The 23,108-nt window shown below is 33.0% G+C and overlaps 1 protein-coding gene across 2 annotated transcripts in view; it reads left to right on the top strand.

Annotated features, from left to right (window-relative positions):
• The window catches only part of CSMD3 (CUB and Sushi multiple domains 3), a 580,968-nt gene that overhangs the window by 81,120 nt on the left and 476,740 nt on the right, over positions 1-23,108 (top strand). For both annotated transcript variants that reach the window (XM_066334988.1, XM_066334980.1), the window contains exon 3: positions 20,748-20,860. In XM_066334988.1, coding sequence (XP_066191085.1) covers positions 20,748-20,860 — 113 coding nt within the window. The remainder of the gene's footprint in view (positions 1-20,747; positions 20,861-23,108) is intronic.

Genomic DNA, 23,108 nt, shown 5'->3' with positions numbered 1-23,108 from the left:
GTTGTGAGAAACTGACACAAAATGGAATTTTTGATCCCTTAATAAATATTTTTTCCTTGTATTAAGAGCCTGCAAGATCAGCACGTATCTGCAGAGATATTTTTAAATGTTGATAGCATCACTGTGTCCAAAGATTTAATTATATTAAAGGCTTTTCTCTTGTGACTTGTGGTCAATTTTCTCTTAGGAGCTTTAATGGAAGGAAGCTTTAAACATAGTGTTTAAAAGGGGAGTTAATACTCCTAGTTTTTAATCTCTCCTATTTAAGCAAGATAGATCATCTTTTCATCTATACTCCCTGCTGAGGCCACCAAGAATTAAATGTACAGGTTACCTGATCAGTGCTGCTGAGCTGAATAGGAGAAATTAACTGAAATTATTGGAGACATCTGCTACCTTTTTTCTGTCTGTGAATTACTCTCCTAAAACATCTGACTCTCTGATTATGCCCCAGTTTTTAGCATTTACTCCCCTTACAGAGATAAAAACATTTTCAGTAGATTAATAATTATATCTATAAAATTTCAGCAGGCTCCTGGTGTTAAATATAATTTGGTATTGGCTCCTCACTCAAGTACTTCCAAAGGTTTGAATTTGGTACTTAATCAACAGACTCATACTGACTGTAAAATTAAAATTAATTTCTTTGGTCCAACTTTGGTAAAAGCAGAGAAAAAAAGACTGTAAAAAAATGTAAAATTACAATTAATCCTTAATATTCATTCGTATTAAATACTGTTACAATGGCAGGTAATTGAGTTGTCTGTTTACTTGGCTCTTGGGCAAGGCTATGATAACTAAGAAGGGCATGGAAAACCATGAAACATGTCAGAGGAAGAAGCCAGACTGGCTTGTCTGACCATGCTTATACCTGTCTCAGTGGTCTGCAGGACCCACAAGAACCAGAATGAGTGCTTTCCCCACCTGGAGAGGGAGCACCCCTACAGGTGAGCTGAGTGCTCCACCAGTGCCTTCTCCTGGCCTGAAAACATTCTCAGATATCTGTCTCTCCACTATAAATGTGCCAGGTATTACTCACAACATAAGCAAATATTGTGTTTTAGCTCAAAGCAAATCACAAATCTAAGGCATATTTTCTCTGAATAATTTCTTTCATTATTATCATTATCATTATTATTATTATTTTAGAGTTTGAAATAATAGAATTATCCATCCTTTTCTCTACATCTACATTTTAATTGAAAACCATTCAGAACACTGGATAAAGAAATCCAAATCAAAACAAAACCATCAACAAAATCCAAAGCAGAATCAAGAATACTTTATTAATTTTATGTTCTTACTTAAAAATAAATAGCACTAAGTAAAATGCTAACAATATCCAATTTTAAAAGGGGAAAAATATATTTCTGGAAGACTAGATTTTGGCTCTAAAATTTTCTATTTTTAAAGTGAAACAGTTAATTTTACATCTTTCATGAGCTAAATTGTCAAATTTATATTACAAAACTTTTATGAAGAAAGGCTAGCAAAAGAATAAGTGTTGGCACTAGCAGAAACTTCCAGTGCCCTCATTTAATAATTCTGCTTGCTTTTGCATTTCTTATTCTGACACATATGTGTTTCTCCTTTTAATAGATATCAGTCTGTGTCAAACAGACAGCTATTAGGCTATTTTGTTAACATTGATCTGTCAACTAATACCACCCTGGTAGCTCCAGTAAGCCTTTTTCTGACTTGAACCCTTTCTTTGTCCTAGCCCTTAGAAATTTATCCACATTTCTTTATGAACATTTATATGTATCTTGGATCCTTTACTATCTCCCAGCAAAACTCCTTACTTTATGTTTTTTGGGAAACTATTATGCCTCTATGTATATTTATATATTCACCATATATTATTTTTGGAGCAAGTGTTCCACTCTTTCTCATACTGATTCTTATCAAAACCAGAAGTTCAAAAAAAGGCCCACATTTTTGCCTTGCTCTCACCTAATTCTTCTTCCTCCATTTATGCTGTGTCAGGATTTCTACTTAGAGAATTTCCTGACTTTAAGACTTATTTTAGTTGCTCTGTCTTTTCCCACTTCCTCTCCTTTTAGGTGATCTACAGCACTGCAAGATGTAGTGCAGAGTGCCCAGATCTAGTGCCAATGTCTGGTCTGGGCAAAATACCATGAGAGTGTGTTGATCCTCCTTCCTGAATCCAAATTTTATTGTATGTAGATCCATTTTACTTCATGTATGTGGATCCTTTTTTTAATTTGTAAGTTGTTTCTCATATGAGCAATTCCTTCTTAAGCCATATAAAGACCCTTCCAGAGTATTTTATCAGTTCATTTAGATTATTGCCATTGCAAACAGCAGTTAGAGTGTCTAACTCCAAGTTAATTCTGGACCTTTCATCTACTAATATAACAGTTGCTCAAGTTAGCAGACTACTAATAAAATAAAGAAAAAATGGTAGCTCTGTGAGGTTCTAGATTAAATCTACAGAGAAAAGCTCTCTCTGACTGTTTGGCTATTAGGGCTTGAAAGGCATGTCAGGGAGGAATATTTGCAGTCTTTGTTCACAACTAACCATGACAATTGAAACAAAGCTTTATTTTTCACTCTCCTGTTTATGTCTATTTAGTTATTGATGTAGACCAGGACTTGTTGATAGGGAAGCAATGAATTATTTACTGTACCTCAAAAAGTTTGCATTATCAACCATAGCTCTGATTTTTTTCAGGTCAGGCTGTTTATTAGGCCCTAAGAATACACATTTTTGTTCTCTCCTCATTGTTCACTTTCTGTCCAAATTTTCAACCAGAGCAGATACTGTGAGCTGATTAGGATCAAATTAGGGATTCTCCACTTTAGAAACAACTTCAAGTCTCTTATCACAGGGATTTTTATTTCAGGTGCTACACAGTTTTTTAGATTTCTCCACTATTTTCCTGGAAAGAGAAAAAAGAAAAGAATTTCATTTGAGAATTTAGGGACTAGTGAACAAAACTAACTGGATTATACTCTCCCTTCACAAAGAAAGAGAAAAAAAAACCCAAAAAACAGACCTGTAAGTCCTAGAAAAAGACCAATAAGGAGATTAGGATACAGAAAGCAACAGAAACAAATACCAAAGGAGATGAAGGAGAGAACAGATGCAATTAAGAAAAAGAAAGAAGGAACCAGCAACCAAAGTGGAAAACCATGAGATAGGTAGCAGAACTGAAAGATCCTTACCAGGAAAAATTTCACTTCACAAACAACCAAAATAAGTACTGCAAAGTTGTGAACAGAAGATATGTAGGATCTTGAATTAAAAATTGGAAGGGATAAAACAATAAATATAGCTTAAAAACTTATAGATAAGGGAAACATAATTGAAAGTAATGTGACAGAATTAAACGTATTGGTAAACAGATATTCACCTCTGAGATGTATTCTCAGTAGACAAACTAAACAGATTTTTTTTTTCAGTCTGAGAAGTTTGCTTTATGAAAAAAATAAAAAAGCAATAAAATTGTTGGCACTGTGCTTAAAAATTCAAAGCTGAAATTACATATAAATTGTTCTATACTCTTAGGAATATTTTTATATGATGCTAAAAGTCTAGACATTGATAGAGAGAGAAAGGTAGATAATCAAAACTGAAAAAAGAATGTGCTTGTCTGGAAAAAGTACCACTTGTCTCTTGAATTTATGCTTACAATATTGCAAAGAAGCCAAGGTTTTTTGCAGGTTTGGAAAAAAATAGTTGGCTAGAAAGGGAATTTAAAGTTAAATGGTAAGGATTTAAAAATCAAACCCAAAACCAAGCTAAGCCAAACTAAATGCAACTGAAACAACCAACTAAAATTTTGGCCGAATTTGAAGGTGGAGATAACTTTCTGGTAACTGACCTTAGGAAGAGACTTCCCCATTAATAGCTTTCCATAGGATATCTTTCTCTGAACTGGATGACCAGTTTGACTGCTTTGAGTTGGCTGATGGATATTGGACCAGCTTGTTTACTTCTCATGTAATGCAAGAAAAACACTTTTTCTGCCTCTGAGATTTATTTTCTATCTTCTTTGGATAAACTGGTAACTACCAATATATGAAGAGTGCACTTGTCAGTTTTATATTGAGTTGAGTATGGTCATCTCTGAGAAACAAAAATTTTACTTATTCACTTTTCTTTGTGCTGCTAAATTGCTTAATGGCATTTGAAACAACCTAGGAAGAAAAGCTGATTTTTGTTTTGGAGGCCCTTTATACACTGTAACACACCAAGCCAGCACTGTCTGTGGCCAGTAGTTTTCCATTTATATTTCAGTTATAAAAAGGAAAAGAATGATCACAGTAAGAGTCTTGTCCCAGAAAGTAATAGTCTTTGGCAAAGCATCATTCTATTACAGGATTGTCTAACTCTTAGACCTGTTTTCCTGACAGAAAGGTAGGTAGCTCTTAAACCAGCTGTTAAATCCTCCTTGTATTGTTGCAGTCAACAGTAACAATAAAAATACCTTATGAAGTTGATAACTGAATCACAATATATTTGGAATAACCATATATTGTTACTAAACTACACCCTGAACAGTTGGTTCCTGTATGAATAAATTATTTCTATTATATTTGAAGAAAGGCATGATTCTTCTCTTTTTACTGGTATGTCTGCAGAAAGACAAAAGAATCCTTTGAGGTTTTGTGCAAACATGTTTGTGTGTGTACTTACATATACACTAATTAGGAAGAAAATTAGGCGTACAGCTTTACCTGGAGAACTTTTCTCTCTGTCTGTCTAATATTTGTATAACATTGTGATTATGATACCTTATTGCTTAAAAAATGCCTCCTATTGATTATGTTACATTGCACAGTTGGAAGTGAATATTTTATCATTTGAATTGTTTTGATGCCTGGAACTTAAGAACAATTTAATGTCAATAAGATACTGGAAATCCCTGAATATGTTGATAGGGACGAGAGACTTTCCCTACCAAAAAAACCCCCCAAGAAACAATGTCAAAAAGCCAAAAAACCCCGGAGATCCTTTCTAAGTGTTAGTTGCATCAAAAAAACCTCTCTCCAAATCTGATGTCAGGTCTTCTGTAGTCAGTGCAAGTCTTTAGGACATAAATGTAGCAACACAGATAGTTCTGCAGAAGTGTCTTCTTCATTAGGATTTACAAATTCAGTCATGAACTTTTCCTGTATGGTCCAATATGCATCTATTTTGCATTACAAAACATATATCCTACTCATCTAGCTTTCCAGGGGTATAAAAAATTTAGCTTCTATATTTCTGTAATGTATTTACAAAGGACTAAGGTAATTTTGCTCATTAAGTGTTGCTGCCTTATAATATGAAACAAGCTGTGCACATGTGAATGTGTATTTTATCTAGCTTTAACAATATCAGAAGTTCCTTTAAGGTAAAGTAGATTTGTTTTTCTTGCTGACACCTTCCATATATCTGTCATGCTAAAATTATATTAGTAGACTAAGTTTAACTGAGGTTTTCTAATACTATAAAAGAATAATCTTGTCTTGGACAAATGCTGTTCATTCTTAACTGTGGTTTGAAAGAAACGGATAAAGACTTCTATTGCTCAAGTCTGCAGGTGGACACTTTTTTACAGGGTGATTAAAGTTGTTGATGAGAGAGCTTCTCTAGAGCAACCAGCATCTCTATACAAAGAACTGAGCTCATATATTTGGACGGAATATTGGGCACTGGAAAAATTGAAGTGAAGAGGGCCTAGTATGATGATCTAACTAGCAAAGGATACATGCAAAATTGAGGATTTTTTTTTTTCAGAGGTAGTACACAAGTGGACCAGAGCTAGTACATGAGAGGAATGAGAGGAGATGCTGTAAAGGGCTTAGCAAACCTATGTACTCTTAAAGGGAACTGTACACACACCAAAATGTCAACATCATGAGCGAGACAACAACTGTATTTTTAGGCTATTTCTGTACCATAAATTTTCATATATTGCAGTATTTCTGTTGTAATTTAGAAAGTAGTTGTCCATAATTCCAAAAAGACTCATACAGTTTGAAGGGAACAGTAAATGCTAAAGGACATAATTTTCAAATGGAAACCATTGACACATGCTTTCCACCATGGCAAAACTGAAACTAAGTCAAAGTAACATTTGGGTTTTTTTCCTAATTTGAAGCTAAATAATTTCTTAGCTTACTGCCTTCATTACATACTGCTTGATAATCCACCTCCATAAATATGATCTGGATGAAAAAAGCACAGTGACATGCTAACCAAGGTAATTTATTTTGTAGCCATTTCAATATTGCTAATTGTAAAAATATTTTTTGCTTAGTTGCATTGTAAGCCTGCTCTATCAGACCATGTGGAAAAGAATCATGGCCGTAATAGTTTCTATTTATTATTTTTATTTCCACTGTGATTTCAAATAAATCCTGGAAGTGAAAATATATTTAAATACTGGAAGTGAAGAAATATTTATAGTCATCCCTATCCACAAACACACACTAAATAAAAGAAAAATCAATGAAACATCTTGACTGTCCAAAATACAAAGAAGTATGAAAAATAATATTATCCACTATGTAAATCAGTTAAAGTTTTTTTCCACAAATGAAAGACATGCAAGTTTATAGTAACTATTACAAGAAAGTTTCTATTATTAAAAAAGTTTCAAAAACATTACTATGTTTCCACATATAAATACTATGAACAAGTCTCACTATCGAGACGTGTGTTGTAAATTCTACAGTTGTGGTTAGAGGGAAGGAAAAAAATTAAAAATCAAAATGCAGATATCTGAATTTAACTATGGTTTTGAAGAGAAAAATAAGTACTGAATGTATTTGTAACTTCCTCTTTTCATAATATTACTTTCTCTATCAAACCTTTAAACAATTTACCTCTTATTTCATTCCATTGCACACTCCTATGTAAAATTATTTTATCCGTTTCTATCCAACCTTTCTAAGACCACCCTAATTAAACATTGCCACATAATTTTCTTTTTTGACAACCATTTACCATTTGCAGTTCTATCTGTAAATATTTTCAACATCACTTTATTTTTCAATATTTCAACTAAATTAGTTAATTACAAAATTACAAAAATCACTGAACTACAAAAGCTGTAGACCAGTTTCTCTTTCTTTCATAGTATTTGTACCTGTTATTAGGTTTCAGCTTTGGTGATATTGAAAGTTGGAATTGCATTCAACATGATTTGGCAATTTTATGTAGAGCTTTTAAACCTTTTCTCTTGCCCTATTATTTGAGTGAAGTAGATTTAATCTTTCTGTATCTAAAGTTTTCCTGAGGGTTGTCTAGCAAAATTAAATCTTATTTGTTTGGATTTTTCCCAATCTATTGTTGGACATAAGTTTTTGTCTACACATTTTGCTGCGTAGAACTGCACTAAGTTATCGATCAATATGCTGTAACACCAGGTTTCATTATTATGCTAATATGTTCCTGATATATATGGAAGTGGCTCCTAACACTGTTTTATGAGGTGCAGCTGTAAGAAATTTTTTAACTGATAGCAATTTTTTAACTGATACCATTAAGAAGTCAAATTGAAAACATGAGTTATTTTTCTAAAAAATAGTTATAGCCTTAATCAGATAAACGATTTTTTTTATTTATTGTCCCTTATGTTTGTTGAGTTTTTTAGTAAAAAATGCATTTTCTTAAGCAAAGTGGTTTTTTTCAGATTGGTATTTGGAGTAGTGGCTAGTTATTCTTGATATTGAATTAAAAGATAAAATTTCAGGAAATGTTCAAAGCACGACCAACTTTGAATGTCCTAAAAAACCCTATTCACTTTATGCTTTGTTAAATGGGCTGTGCTTGAAGAATAATTTTTAACTGATTTCTCCCTTTGTATTATGTGATGCAGAGGTTTGAATAACATATTTAGCCTTTTTATAATGCATATATCCATAAAATACAAGGAAAATGGAAAAGTTTTACACTTTCTGCATAGACTTTTTATTGTCTTTATGAGTTAAAGCACTAAAAAGTAACAACTCTAACTCTTAATTTTGGTATGAAATGCACATAGCCAACTCATCTATCTAACAGGAGCTATCCTGTTTGCAGTAACAATTGTTTCCTTTTAAAATCTTATTTACTCCACTATCTGTTTCTGTTAATGTCAGTCAACATGCTTCTGATATGGATCAAGATAACAGAGATAAGATATCCTTTGATGATTGCAAAATAGATCAGCTAAGTAGACTCATATTTCTATTATAACTTTATTTTTATTTGAACCCATATATTAAAAGGCATATGCTAGTTGCAGACCTGTCAGTCCAACAACTATTTACAGATGTGAATTTTGTGTGCCCATAGCTATTATCCAGTCCTAAATACAGACACTAGCTGCATTTTCTTATCTGATTTCAGCCAAAGTAACAGAATATTTTAAAATCTCCTTTCTGAAATTATTGTGGTATTTCTTTGTTAATTTTGGAACTTTTTTCTTTTTTTGATCATTTATTAGAAGATGATGAGAACTGTAGGTTAGAATAAGGACCTGACACACTTCTGATTTATTATCTATGTTTTCCGAGTCTAAGCTTTTAATTTAGATTTTTCTTGCTTGGAAGTGGGACCTTATCTTCTATTTTAAACTCAAGAAACCTTTTCTTAAAATATGCTTTTCATTTTCTTGCTAGAAGTTTCTCTACAGTATTTCATATGTAGTAATCAATATCGAATTAATAATTTACCTTCTATGAGACTGAAAATTACATGTTTTTATTTATTTAGAATATAAATTGTGCTTGTGTAATAGATACATTAATTTAGAATCCTTTATTTCACTGCATTTGTAAAGATCATTATAGAGTCGCATTTCTGGTTTGATGGGATAAAAAACACCTCAAGTGCAACAACCATTTTTTTCTAGATCTGTCTTCTCCAAAATTTTAGATTTGTAAATGTAAAATATTTTCCATTATAAACTACTTTTCTTATCTTCCACTCTGTCTTGATTTGTTTGTCAATTGATTGTCTCTTTTGTTGCTTTTTTATCTACTCCAACCCCAAGGGCATTTCAGAGAAGGTCAGAGCTTAATTTCACATTACCGTGTTCAAAAAGACAGAGTTTATTCATACTTATTTCTTCACTGCAGTGGATTCAGGGTTTGCCTTGAAACAGCATATTGCTCCACACCTCTAAGTATATAGATAGAAATTCTCAGTGTTGGAGGAGAGACACCTTTACTCCAGCATCCTCTCTTCTCTCTCTTGCTCCTTCTGGCATACTCTGCTTTGATGATCTCCTTTAATATGAGCAAAGGCCTGTGAGAAAATGAAGTTGTTTCTGACTCCATGAAAGTTTTCTGGAAGAAAAGGAATGAAATAAAATCCATGGAGTTTTTGGTTTGCCTTTTTAGGTTTTTTTAAGGCATTTTTTTAAGGTATTGCAGATAATTTCGCTGATTAATTATTTGGTTTTATTCTATTTGTTGCCATTACTCAGTTTTAAAAGACTGAATTTTTCATATTAAAAGCATAGATTCTGAAATATATGTTTATAGTTTGTCCTCTTTCACATGGCCTGCTACTACAAATTTATCTCTATACCAGAACAGAAATAAAGTGTCTGGTGATAATGTCACAAGCCTTTTGCTCATGGATGAATTCCAAAATGATGCAGAATATTTGGTATAAGTTGAAGCTGTTCTGGAAGTTCCTGGCACCTACAATGGTGAGAAGCAAAATATGGCATCTCTCTTTTCCATATTGTGATATTTTCACACATTAAGGCAAAGCTACAAAAGATAGTCCAACTCATCTAAAAGCTTGTTGTCACTCACAGAAGCAAACCTGACTCCTGTGCTCCTCTGACTTTGGCTGTCTGATCCTTCTCTTTTTTTCCATTGGCTCTGGCACTCATCAGGCACTCATCATATCCACTTTGAGGATATGCTCCCTTTTGCTAGCTGAATTGACTCAGGCCTATTTTTAAAGCAATAGTTCTTCATCAGGGTGGTTAAATAGATTCAGAGAGAAGGGTGCTAATGACTAGAACCAGTGTGAATTCAGAGTTATAACTCTGGGAAAATTGGAAGGAGCTGGTTCCTCTCCTTTGGTGCTTTGAAAACTCCAAGATCTGCTAAAATGTACCATAGATCTTCAACCAACTTTAAGATGAGGACAGTCAACTATATTGTCACAATGTTTCAGCTGCTCAAGCTTAAAAATATGTACCGCTTTCTTTTTTTTTTTTTCTTACTTTAAGGATGCTTTTAAATTCCCTAAAGGTTAATGTTTTGATATATTTTGTTCTTATTAGTTTTTCTTTCCAAGAAGAAGGCAAATCTACATCCTACAGATTTTTAAGAACTATGTATGATAGTGCAATATCTGGTTCTTCTTACTTTATAATTTGAAGATCTTGATAGTTTTATGTCTTAAAACAAATTGACCACTTTAGAAAAGATAATTATTTAGAAAATATGCTTTATTTCTGATGACAAAAAAAAAGTGGACAGTTGTATAATCAAAGTTTTACTCTGATAATGGATGATAGCACTTTTTAGAAACATGTTTTTTTAAAGAATATAATGATCATACCAGAATCTGATGAGTACTTTATTGTTTAGTTCAAAGCAGCTGTTTAATTAACGGTGTTCAGCCTTGACCTATGATCATTATTTTAAAATAATGATCATTGCATGAACAGTTGTGCATTTTGACAGGGAAAAATTATCATTTGACAAAAATAAATTAGTTCATAAATCATATGTTAATTTGTAAATGACTTGTTGAACAAAGTACATTTTTATTACTATTTTCACTGAGAGTAAAGCTTGAATCTAGTTGACCACTTCTGTTCTATCGAGTTTGTTTTGTTTTATAACTATTAAATTCTGTTCATTTATTTTAAATCAATTGAATAGATATATTAAAATGTAGGAGTTACTCCTATTCATGTTTTAATTGGGATACTCTTTAAGAAGCCTTTACATTTCTTACTTTCTTCCTGATTCAATTGGTAAGTAACTGTTTCTTTAAAAAGAAATTTGAAAGGCTGAAAATAAGCTGAATTTTACCAGGATGTTGAAATTCGATCTTGCAATACTCTCAACTGCAATTCAACACCTTTAGTAACTTCCCTACATGTACACATGAAAACACATCCAAAAACATAAACCCTAAAGAAAATTGAACTTAATTTCCTATTGCTCAGTAGACAGGTCTTATCCACTTCCAACACACTCCTGAAATTTAAAAGATGTTTGTTCTGAATTGGTGTGTAAGAAAGAGCATTAGAGGTTGTGCTGAGTTGACTTTGGCTGGCTGCCAGATGCCCGTCAGCCACTCCATCACTCCCCCTCAACAGCAGGACAGTGAGAGAAAATAAGATGAAAAAATTCCTGGGTCAAGACAACGATGAGGAGATCTTACACCAGAACCAAATGTACACATGAAATTTATACATTAGAGAGCCTCAGTTTAATTAATTGCCTAAAAGTTCATTGATTTCTCAAATCATAGGATTTTGATATCCCATCAATTGCTTTAGCAATTCTATCAGTGGTATATTGCTGAACTCTGAATCTACTTATTAGTTACATGTCCAATCTCTTTCTGAATATTTTTAAACCTTTGGATTAATTTAACAACTACTTCAACAAGGTAATTGATTTTCATCTTACCAGTTTTAGTTTGACACTTTTCAGTTTGATTAATAAGTTTGAATATATAACAAGTGAGTAATCGATCAGCATAGTGAGTCGTATTATCCAAATCATCAGAATTCTTTTGGAGTTTATTTGATACTCAGTTGGATTAGCTCAGCAAACCTTAGTATGATTGCTGACTCTAGCCCTTGCAATTCTTTGAACTCGCTATTAGGATATGATCTTTTTTGCTCAAAGCTCAAAAAGGCATGGTTGCATAGGTGGGTGCATAAAACATGGGTGTGAGAAAAGGCCAAGGCATGGAAGAGTTAATGAGAAATTAATTTTACTCTGGCAGTCAGAAGAGTCATCAGAAAGATATAATCATGGAAATATTGTTGGTTTTATCCATCAGTTTAGATACAGAATTCTCGAATCTTCAGAAACTTAAATTCATATGTAAGATGTAAAAAGTGTTATTTTGCTCTAAGAAACATTATCGTGTACTTAAAATATTGTATTTTTTAAAAAATGTAGAACTTTTTTTTCTTTTTATTCTTTTATGTCAAAAAGGAAAAAAAATAATTGAAAGGTAACTCAGAAAACCCACCCCAAGCATATACTATAAACTAAGGAAAGAAGGATACTTTTGTGTGCAAGTGGAATCATGGAATCATTGTGTTCCCTTGAGTCCTGTCACTGTCACCACAGAGAGAGATCAGTGTCTGCTCCTCCTCTCCCCTCATGAGGAAGCTGTAACTGCAATGAGGTCCCCCCTCAGTCTCCTCTTCTCCACATTGAACAGAAGAAGTGACCCCAGCCTCCTCATGTGGTTTCACCTCAAGGTCCTTCAACATCTTTGCTTCCCTCCTTTAGATGCTCTCCTAATAGCTTTATATCCTTCTTATATTATGGTCCCCAAAACAGCACATGGTACTCAAGTTTAGGTCACACCAGTGCAGAATAATGTGGGACAATCTACTTCCTCAGTTGGCAATTAATGCAGTACTTGAAGAACTTTGTACATCTACTAGATGTGAAGAGAATTAAATCTATCCCAGTCAAAGTCACACAGATGCTTACATGTCTGATGAATTATTATGGAAGTGACACAGAAAGAAAAAAGCTCACAGAACAGACTGAAAGCAAAACAGATGCTAGATTTTGCATTCCCATCAAAGGAGGAAACCAAAAAAAATTAACAACCAAAATACAGGATGTCAAATTGGATACACTCAACATTTAAAATCCATACTTTATTAAGTAATCATATCTTTTTTTAATACCTTAGTATTCAAAATAATAAAATGCCATGACATGTTGTAATAAGGGGATATGGTCCTCAGAAACAAATATATATTGAGTATTACAGAATCACAGAATCAGAGAAGGTGTAGGTTGGAAAAGACCTTCAAGATCATAGAGTCCAACTCATGCCCTAACACCTCAACTAGATCTTGGCACCAAGTGCCACATCCAGTCTCCTTTTAAACATATCCAGGGATGGTGACTCCACCACCTCCCCGGGCTGACTATTCCAGTATTTAATCACTCTTTCTGTGAAAAACTTCTTCCTAATATCCAACCTGTATTTCTCTTGGTGCAGCTTAAGACTGTGTCTTCTCAGTTGCTGCCTGGAGAAGGAGACCAACCCCCACCTGACTACAGCCAACTTTCAGGAAGTTGTAGAGAGTGATAAAGTAATCTCTGAGTCTCCTTTTCTCCAGGTTAAACAACTCCATCTCCCCTAGTCATTCCTCATATGGCTTGTTTTCCAAGCCCCTCACCAGCCTTGTTGCCTCCTCTGGACACGCTCAGGGGTCTCGATGTCCTCCCCAAACTGAGGGGCCAGAACTGGACACAGCACTCGAGGTGTGGCCTCACCAGTGCCCAGTGTGGGGGAAGAATGACCCTCCTGATCCTGCTGACCACACTGTTCCTGATCCAGGTCCGGATACCATTGGCCTTCTTGGCCACCTGGGCACACTGCTGGCTCATGTTCAGCTGCTGACCAGAACCCCCAGGTCCCTTTTTTCCTGGGCACTGTCCAGCCACACCATCCCCAGCCTGTAACGCTGCAGGGGGTTATTGTGGCCAAAGTGCAGGAGTCGACACTTGGACTCATTAAACTTCATCTTGTTAGACTCTTGTTAGATGAAAAAAAAAAAATGTGTCTAGAAAAAATACCACAAAATGTTGTTATTTTAGTAGAGTAGATGATGGCCACAGCAAATGCAGCAGCAAATTGGAGGAGATGATCATGCTTTTGTCTTAGAAAAAGCAAATAAGCAAACCCTTCTGTTGAGGGCTTTCTCTTTTTTTAATAATAATTAGAGGTAGTAGGAAATTGTTAAACAAGTATCTGGCAGGCAAAAGATCTCACTAAATTTGAAATTGAATCAGTGTAGCATCAGACTAGTCAGATGTTAAATTTAATAATCTGCTACTTAGAAAATTAATAGAAGTGTATACGAATACTAAACCACACAGACAGGACTCCAGCAGCTAATAATGGATTTCATCAGCATGTGGTCCAACAAAACCAAGCCCCAACATCACCTTTCTAAATTCAAGACTTATTTATTTGCTAAGTATTGATTGGAACTGCTGCATAAATAACAGCTAGCAAGTCACTGGACCTACTAGCAAACAAAATGACTCATAGAAGAATTACAGCTAGCTTAATGGGAAAAATCCACTCATCATGGAGGTTCCTTTGTACATGTGCTACGGATTTTAAGAATATTATTCTCTGAAGATTATCAACTTAAATATGCATCATTAAGACCAAAATTTCATAGTGGAAGGAAAGCAAAAGTTACATTTATTTAAAAGAAAAAAATTAGAAATATTTTATCTGTTATTTGAAAATACTAGATATTTCAGTTTGCTTTTCTTCTATGCTTGGCATTTTGCTTATTATGCATATTCTTTTTCAGAATCTATCTTCTCTGTTTTACGAGAATTACCATTTATTTGGAGATCAAACTAAAAGTGAGAATATATAGGCTTTGACACTCTTTAATTTTACAGTCAAAGTTACAATAACTCAGCATGTTAACATGTTTTGTTTCTGCATCATTTTACATAAATTAGGGACAAATATTTCTTGCACCTTTCAGGTTAGACTAAAACTCTTCCCGCTGTAAAATTTCTGTGACCTAATCAAAAATTTATTGAGATTAAGTGAGACTGCTCTTCACTTCAAAAAACCTTTTTTTTTTGTGAATTTCTTCATATACTATCCTATCTAAGCTGAAATATTCTTGAGGAACTGTATTTTGTTTGGAAATAACTAATGAACCGTAGAAAAACTAGAATCTTGTGAACCCAAAGAGAAAACAAAACAATACAAAGAGCTGTTAAAATACATTTTTAAAATTACCTATTTGAAGCATAACCAATGTCAAACAGCAAATATTTAAGACACACAAGCAGAGGAAATGCAGTCATTTTATTTATCACATAACATCACAGTCCCAAGTAAACAGTTTATCAAGAGTACTTTTGTATGATTAATCAAGATTTCTTTCCATAATTTTAGCTTTGCAATTATGAAATGATTGCTCTATTTAGATCCTGAAGCTGGGAGCTGGTCTGCCTTGAGGGCTTGATGAGTTTAAAGTTCAGCATGTAGCTTAAAGTGATATACAATTTCAGTTTTATCACAAGGACCACAGGAAAAGCAGAAAACAAATGATTGATCAAACTGCAGAAGTTTACAGGCAGAACTTCAAAGTCTTGGAAACCACAAATCTGAGATGATTTGTCATTTTAAAATTATGTCATACATGATTGAAAAAATACAGTGGAGAGATTGAAATAGAGAGAGTATAATTACTCTTGGAGTAGTAGTCTTAAAAAATACTTAGGAAAGGAAAACAGACAGATTCAACTGATTAATAAAAACTCTTTTTTTGAATGTATAGCATGTGACAGAATATAGTAACCTACAAGAGGAAGAGATATTGGGACACACACTGTAATTGACATTTTTGAAAGAAAATAATTATGTCATTTTCAATCATTTACAATGCCAAAAAAATTACCACATATTTTCATATAGGTTCAAACATTATCACTATTGCTTAGAATTTATTTGTTATATTTTAATTTATGGTGGTGACAGAATATTTAGAAATTCCTGTGTATATACGACAATGTTTTGTTTCAGACACTCTATTTGACATTTGCCATTACTGAAAGATAAATAAGGATGGAGTCAAAAGACACATAAGACACAGATTCCTTTAAAACTAGTCTCTCACCTGGAAAAAAAACATCCTTCAGTCACTTTATTTGTACATCAAGAAATTGTATGTACTTGCACCCTGAGTACTTAGAGACTTCTGAGGACTCAAACAAATCTGTCTTATTTCACCAAGAAGTCGTAACAAATAAAAATATAGCAATGGATATAACAGCAATTGTTACTAATCTGCCTGCAATATTACTAATGCTCATACTCAAAGCAAGTAATGACTTAAAAATATGCAGTTAAATTTGTACAGAATTCTCCTAGAATCTACCTCTTTTCTCTGGTGGTGCTCTGTAGTGCCTTTGATGTCCATTTGGATCTTTAGCCACTTCTGTTTTCCTTGGGAGGATAAAGATGGGGTAGTTACAGCAAACAACCAGCAAGATTAATTCTTTGCCAAAGAATATGATGGTGATGATTTTCTTCTCAGTCTTAGGTCTTCATGGAGTAATTTAATCATATGTCGCATAATACTTTTCCCTGTTCCAAGGCAATGAGTGGTTCTGTTCTCCATTCTTGTACTCTGAGATGATTGCAAAAACATTGCCAGACTCAGATTATTGAAACTACATAGCATTGTAGTTTTGCAAACAAGTAATACATAAATTCTGAATACATATTTTGTCTCCAAATGATATATTTCATTTCAGTGTATTTACTAATGGAAACTTAGAATTTCTATACACAATAAATTTTTTCAAGATGAGCATCTGGTCTTTCTGACATACAAAAGCTGAACAAATAAAAATATCTCTTAACCCTTTCCTAAGCTCCCAGAAACATCTGCAGTCTTGCACTACACACATAGTATGTCCATTTCCTGAGGCTGTTAGGTGCCTGGCAGGCCTTTTAGACTCACCAGGAAGAAAAGAACCAAATATATTCATTCATATGCAGTGTATTCATTTACAAATTTGTATCACTGTTCTGTGTTTGATAACACTCTGTAGCTAAACTGCATCATCAAAATCAAAAGTAGAATGTCACAATTTAAAATTTGAGGTTTTAAGGGTTGAAACAGAAAGAATATTTTCTTAAGCCTCTGTAGACATTGTCTTGGTAGTTCCCATTGTTTCCCATGGCTACCCAAGCCAGTATCTGGTACTTATGGGATCTCTTAGTGAGGTCAGAGAACACTCAAAATCTTAAAGGGAAAGAAGGAACAGATAATACCACAAAAAAACCCCACCCCAAAAACCAAAACCCAAATAAACAAACAAAACACCAATAAACAAACAAAACACAAAAACACCAATGAGAAAGCACATCTGTCATATAACTTTTTTCTGCCAAAGTGGTAGGCTATTAATGAATTATTGGAGAGCATAGAAAAAGATGTAGGCATATCCTGCCTGACCCTCCATCTCTCCAGAAGCAGATGGATCTCATGGTGGTACAATGTCATACCTAGCAACTCTGTGGTGATGCTTCAAATATCTCATAGTATCTAAAACAGCAATAGAGTCACCTGAATAACGCTGTTAAGTATTTTAAATTTGAAAAAAAGTTGATACAAATGGAATGAGATATGTAAATGGAATGTTAGATGGAAAATTACTGTAGATAAAAAAAAACTCAGTTACTAGAGGAAATTTAAATTTTAAATGTGTTTAATATGCATATGATAGCTGCTTAACGAGATGACTGCTTATTTTGCATAATTGTACCACCTTTCACTTTTACCAGAAGACTCAGACATTTAGTTGTCTAACATTTCGTTGGACATTTAGAGTGACCTGAATAAGTGGCAATCAGATATATGCATGTACATTATCTTATAGGTATTTTGCTGCTTAGCTGCCATCTCTCTCCTGCAGTTATGATGTGCTTGCTATGTTTCATTTTAAATGGCAATGGAAACTCTTCTAGCTAACACTTATGACAGTTTGTAGAGTTTAACATACAAATAAGGCTTAAGCTCTGAGGTCAATATCCTTTTGTGCCTAATGAATAATACTCGAGTATTAAGTTATTTCAATAGTCAGAATGAATTACATTACAGTTCTTTCTAAAAATCTGTAGCTTTGTACTGAGTCATAATTGCATGTTGAATTTTTACTTACTAAATTTTTTTTATTAATTTTCCATCCACTAAACTGAAAACATTACCTCTGAATTTCTTCATATCAATTTAAGTGAAGCAACAAAATTAAAGAAGCAAGCTTATCCTTTTTGACTAAATGTAACATAATGATGGTTATAAAAGACCCACTGCTGAAAGCTAAATGGTATCCAACAGTTCTTAGCATGAGCTGTTTTGCATCAGGAGCTGTAAGGTTTACTATGCTGGTAACATATGTGTTCATTTAAAAAATCCACTACTCATCTATTCTCTGTCTATGTATCACTCTCAAAATTAAATATTTTGGGATAACTGTATACTTCTTTTCTGCTGGATATATGTTTACACCCAGAATTCTTTTAAATTATTCAGTACATAAATAGATATTTTCTAAACATGCTCTGAGACACAAGTTAAAGTATTATTCAAAATATTGGTTTCATTTTACATTTGGCCAGCTTATTTTAAAGTGTTGATACTTACCAATGAATTAATTTATTTATTGGTTGATGACTAAGCTATTGGAAAAAATGCACTGATATTGACTCATTAAAAAAAATATATGCCTGTTTGGGAGACATAAGAATTTTATTTTCTTTTTTTATTAATAGAACAAAAATATACCCTCCTAATAAAATAAAAAAATAATATCATAAATTAAAAATATTCTGAACGTAATTCTCCATCTTTTCATATTAACATAGGCTCTTTAGTCTTGTTTTAATGATATTATTCATAAAGATTCCAATGACAAGACAAAGAATAGCTTTGTAAATACATCCTCTGAGGACTTGCTGCATACAAACATGTGAATATATGCCTCTTTAGGGGCCTTTGCTTCTTTTGTTCATATTCTTCATTTTTCTGGTTATGTGATGTGAGTACTATTATCATTTGGCTTTCACACCTTTCATGACTGTAACTCATGGCATAAATTTGCTATTGTACTGAGGAGGTTTTCCTTTTTTTCTTTTTCCTTTTTTTTTTTTTTTTTTTAATTTGGTTTTATTTTACAATGATTGTTTAAGAAAAAATATCTATATGATACCCATTAATTTAAAGTCTCTCTTAAGGACACAAAGTACATAGAGATCAAAGAAAAATACAAAACTTTTTCTGACCCCACAGCCAATAAGCTTCATGGTAAATTACTGGTGCACTATATAGAGCTCATCTGAAGATATCTTAAAGCTAAAAATAAGTAAAACCTTAAATAAATATTAATGTTGCAATTACAGTATTTTTTAGCAAGTAATTTCCTGACCTTATGAATCTTGGGCTTCTCATCAATCTAAATCTTTTCCTCTGATGAGACTAGAAATGTTGAAAATGGCAGGACATAACTTATCAATTAATTTGTGATTTCAGAAGAAGGCTGAGACTGAATATCAGGATAAGCAGCAGTAAATGTATAAAAAAATCAGTAAACAGCATTGGTGTTTGCTCTAACATCAAGCAAAATTAAAAATTAAAAATATATGTCCTCTCTTCCAGCAAAATTATCAGAATTTCCGTGTTTCTTAAAGTGTGATAGAGACCAGCCTATGTAGCTGAATATATAGGTGCATTAAAAAACACCAAAACAAAACAAAAAACTAAACCAACCAACCAAACAAAAAAAAACCCCACCTTAGCAAACCAAAAATATCACAGTGAATTTATTCTAATAATGAAAAGAGAAAAAGTAAATCTTGAGCAATCTTAGCTTCTTGATGAAACATCTGAATACTTAGTATCAGGTCTCAATTTTAGCCCACTTAAAACAGTAGGTTGGATTATGTGGCCTCTACAGGTCCCTTTTGACCTATTTTTTTCTGTCATTCTAAATTCAAAGAAAAATGTAAAATAAGGACTTATCTACAAACACATAGAAATAATTTTAATATCAGTCATTAACAAAATTTATTATCCTGTCTGCTACACAATTCACCAGACATGGCTAACTGGGTTCCAAAGGTATGTCTACATTTCACTGGTGTGTGTACACAGCTAAATTCTTCAGTTGACTCTTTACACATCTTTGACCCAGTTAATTATTATGGGCTTCATTGGTCTGATATGAACCCTGATGAGGTTATTCTCCTAAAGCTGAGGAAGATAAGTGTTGTCATACATACATCAAATGAATATGGAGAAGTGAGTATCAGCAGAGCTTATCAGCAGTGCTAAATACACAAAAATTTTTCTTTTATTTTTATCTGAAACACAGTAGTTTTAATAGAACAAAACAAAACCAAACATGCAAACAACAAAAACACAAACCTTGATGACCCTGTAATTCCTTTCAAGAGAGATTTTGTATGGATTTGCTATTTCATTTTGTATGGATTTGCTATTTCATTGATGCTGCTCTTTGCATTGAAATCAGAATATTTCTTTCTGAGGCTAAAGTGCACAGTTTAAATAATACTAAATTCCCTCGTTAAAGTGAATCATGGTCCCTTTCTTTTATCATATTACTGTGGAAAAATTCAGCTACTACGAATTTTAGCACAAACCTGTGTAAGATTTATATTCCAATATGTTTTTGAACATAACCTTAAAGAGTGTAAATTGTCTGGTGGATTGTGATTTCTTCCATTGTTTTAGTTTTTCAGCTACCTATAATCTGAACTGTTTTTAAGTGCAGCTTCTTTATCTTACTATCATCTATACTAAATACAATGTCCATAGAAGACTATTTTTTTTTTAATTCTTCAATTGCCATATAAATTTTTTTTCAAGTAATGCAAACTGCATAATGTTAAGGCAGTTGTCCTTTCCATGATTAAATATTATTATGAACAGCCATCTGTCACACAGAGATTTGTTTTCCAGACAATTAACCAAGAGTTGTGCTTTTATGTTTTTTAGGTTAACAGGATTTCATCTTCCTCCACCTGTGACAAGCACAAAATCTGTATTTTCACTACGCTTGACAAGTGATTTTGCAGTTAGTGCTCATGGGTTTAAAGTTTACTATGAAGGTAAGATATTTTAAACAAAATATTTTGGTGCCTTTTTTTTTCCTCCTCTGATCTCTATACATAAAAAAATAAACATCCCACAAAAATATACAGAAATACAGATATATAACTTTATCCAAGTTACAGTGTTTGCTTTTCATGTAATCATTCACAGATTGGGTTATATCTGAAACCAAAATATCTTAAACCTTACAATCTATAGTCCCATCCAGATATGAGTATTTTATGATCTCTAAAAATAGCAAGTTCTTTAAATTCTGAAAAACTTAATTGTTATTTTTCTACTCATTCTGACACATACTTACTCAAATTAATGTCAAGACATTACTAGTTAATCTTGAATTTTGCTGGACAGTGGTATCTGCAAGTTTTATGGATGGTATCCTTCTTACCTGTTTGCAAAGGAGAAATGCTGTCTCAGTTCTCAGAACTGATATAAAGCTATTTCTCTATTGCAGTTTTCATGATTGTCTATAGTTTTCACATGGGCACTGAAGTTAATGACCTGTAACATGTATTCCTGAAGTCCAGAAATTCAAAGTATTGCTTATGTATATTTATGTGTGTTCTATATATGTGTTCCAGGAAGGATCTTGTTTATGATCAAGTTCAGTATAGTAATATTTGAAGTGTATATCATGCATTCATTTTTTTAAACCCATTTTTTGGTTCCGAGACTATAAACTCTAACAAATTTTATAGGATTAACAGAAATTGTTGTTTCTGTCTTTGTCTTTGCTATAGTGTTTTGTGGTTTTTTTTTTTTTTTTTTTTTTTTTTCATTTTGGATTTTTCCACCTCTTCAAAGATACTTGATGTTAAGACACCTGGTTGTTTTTGTTTTTGTTTTTGTTTTTTGGGTTTTTTATTTGTTTGTTTTTGTTTTGTTTTGTTTTGTTTTGTTTTCTATTAAGTGTTTTTGTCAGCAAAGCCAGAGCTATAGTAAACAGCCTGGAGAAGTTCTGAGGCCATTGTTGTATGCTACTTGGTCCCATCTGCAACAGAAACTAGTCTCTGAGAAATAGCTAGCTGAATTACACTTTGCATTACCAATTTTTGGATAGATTCCTAGCAATCAATGAAGGCCTGCTGTAGAAATACAGTCCAGAATCACTCTGCAGTAAAATGTCTTCAGCTGTTGATATAGTTTACCTTCAGGTATGATGCATTAGAATTCTACTTCATATGGAAATTCCCTCCTATATACCAAGATATGAAACGAAAAGCATAAAATAATTTTAGGCCCTTCTTGTTCCCTGAGTTATTAGAGAAAATAACTGAAATGATTACACACCCTTTTTTTTTTTTTTTTTTTTTTTTTTTTTTTTTGGAGGGGGGAGGGACACAGCAATTTTACATAAAAAGGAGGTATTTTAGAAAAGAGAAATTCAGGCTATATGTAACTGGTTTTGTCTATATTATACATAGTCTGCAGTCTGTTAATTTTTGAAGCATTTGGTAACTGTTCAGCTGCAACAGCATTAAAAGTGTTATATTAAAATGCACTTTGCACTTGCTATGGATTTTTCACTATGCAAAATATAATATATGCTTCTCATGAATAAATTAGACTCATTATACATGGTATCATCTCTCCTTCTTATAAACAGTTTACTGAAAGATTTTGCACTGCTAATGCTGACAGACAACATACTATGCATTTCAGTTATGACAGAGAATCATTAAAATAAAATGGAAGATCAGCTATAGACTTCAGCTTGCACATGTGACTGACTCCTCGAAGTTCCTTTCTGAGTGAAAATAATGTGCTGATAGAACTTGAGCTTCTAGGTCAGTATAAAGTCTGGGGAAATTTTACCCTCAACCACAGCATTTTAGAACAAAATATAAACTTGTTACCTTGAATTTGATACTCATCTTTTTAAGAAACTGATGTTTTATTTTGTGAAATTAGGAATTTTCAAAAATATTAGGCTGGATACCAGAATTTTAGTTCAATGGAGTCTCCCTTACCACAGTCAGATCTACTGTTTATAAGAGCTGAATCAAAGTAACTTCATTCGGTCAGAGAATTTTTCTTTCTGGTTTTTTTTCTGACTTCATGTGGAGCTATCCTCTTTATACCCAGACAGCAAAGAAATGAAAACTCATTACATTACATTACATTCATTTAATGTCTCTTTCCTTGATGTGAGAGAATAGATGTATTTAAATGATAATCACATCAGGGCAATTTCCATTTCTGTTCTTGTACTCTTTATGAGCATGTATAACCCTGCAATCAGCA

Source organism: Sylvia atricapilla, chromosome 1, assembly GCF_009819655.1.
Source record: "Sylvia atricapilla isolate bSylAtr1 chromosome 1, bSylAtr1.pri, whole genome shotgun sequence".
In the NCBI taxonomy this organism is placed as follows: Eukaryota; Metazoa; Chordata; class Aves; order Passeriformes; family Sylviidae; genus Sylvia; species Sylvia atricapilla.
The sequence above is the reverse complement of the archived record's forward strand: the minus strand, read 5'-3'. Positions and strand labels throughout refer to the sequence as shown.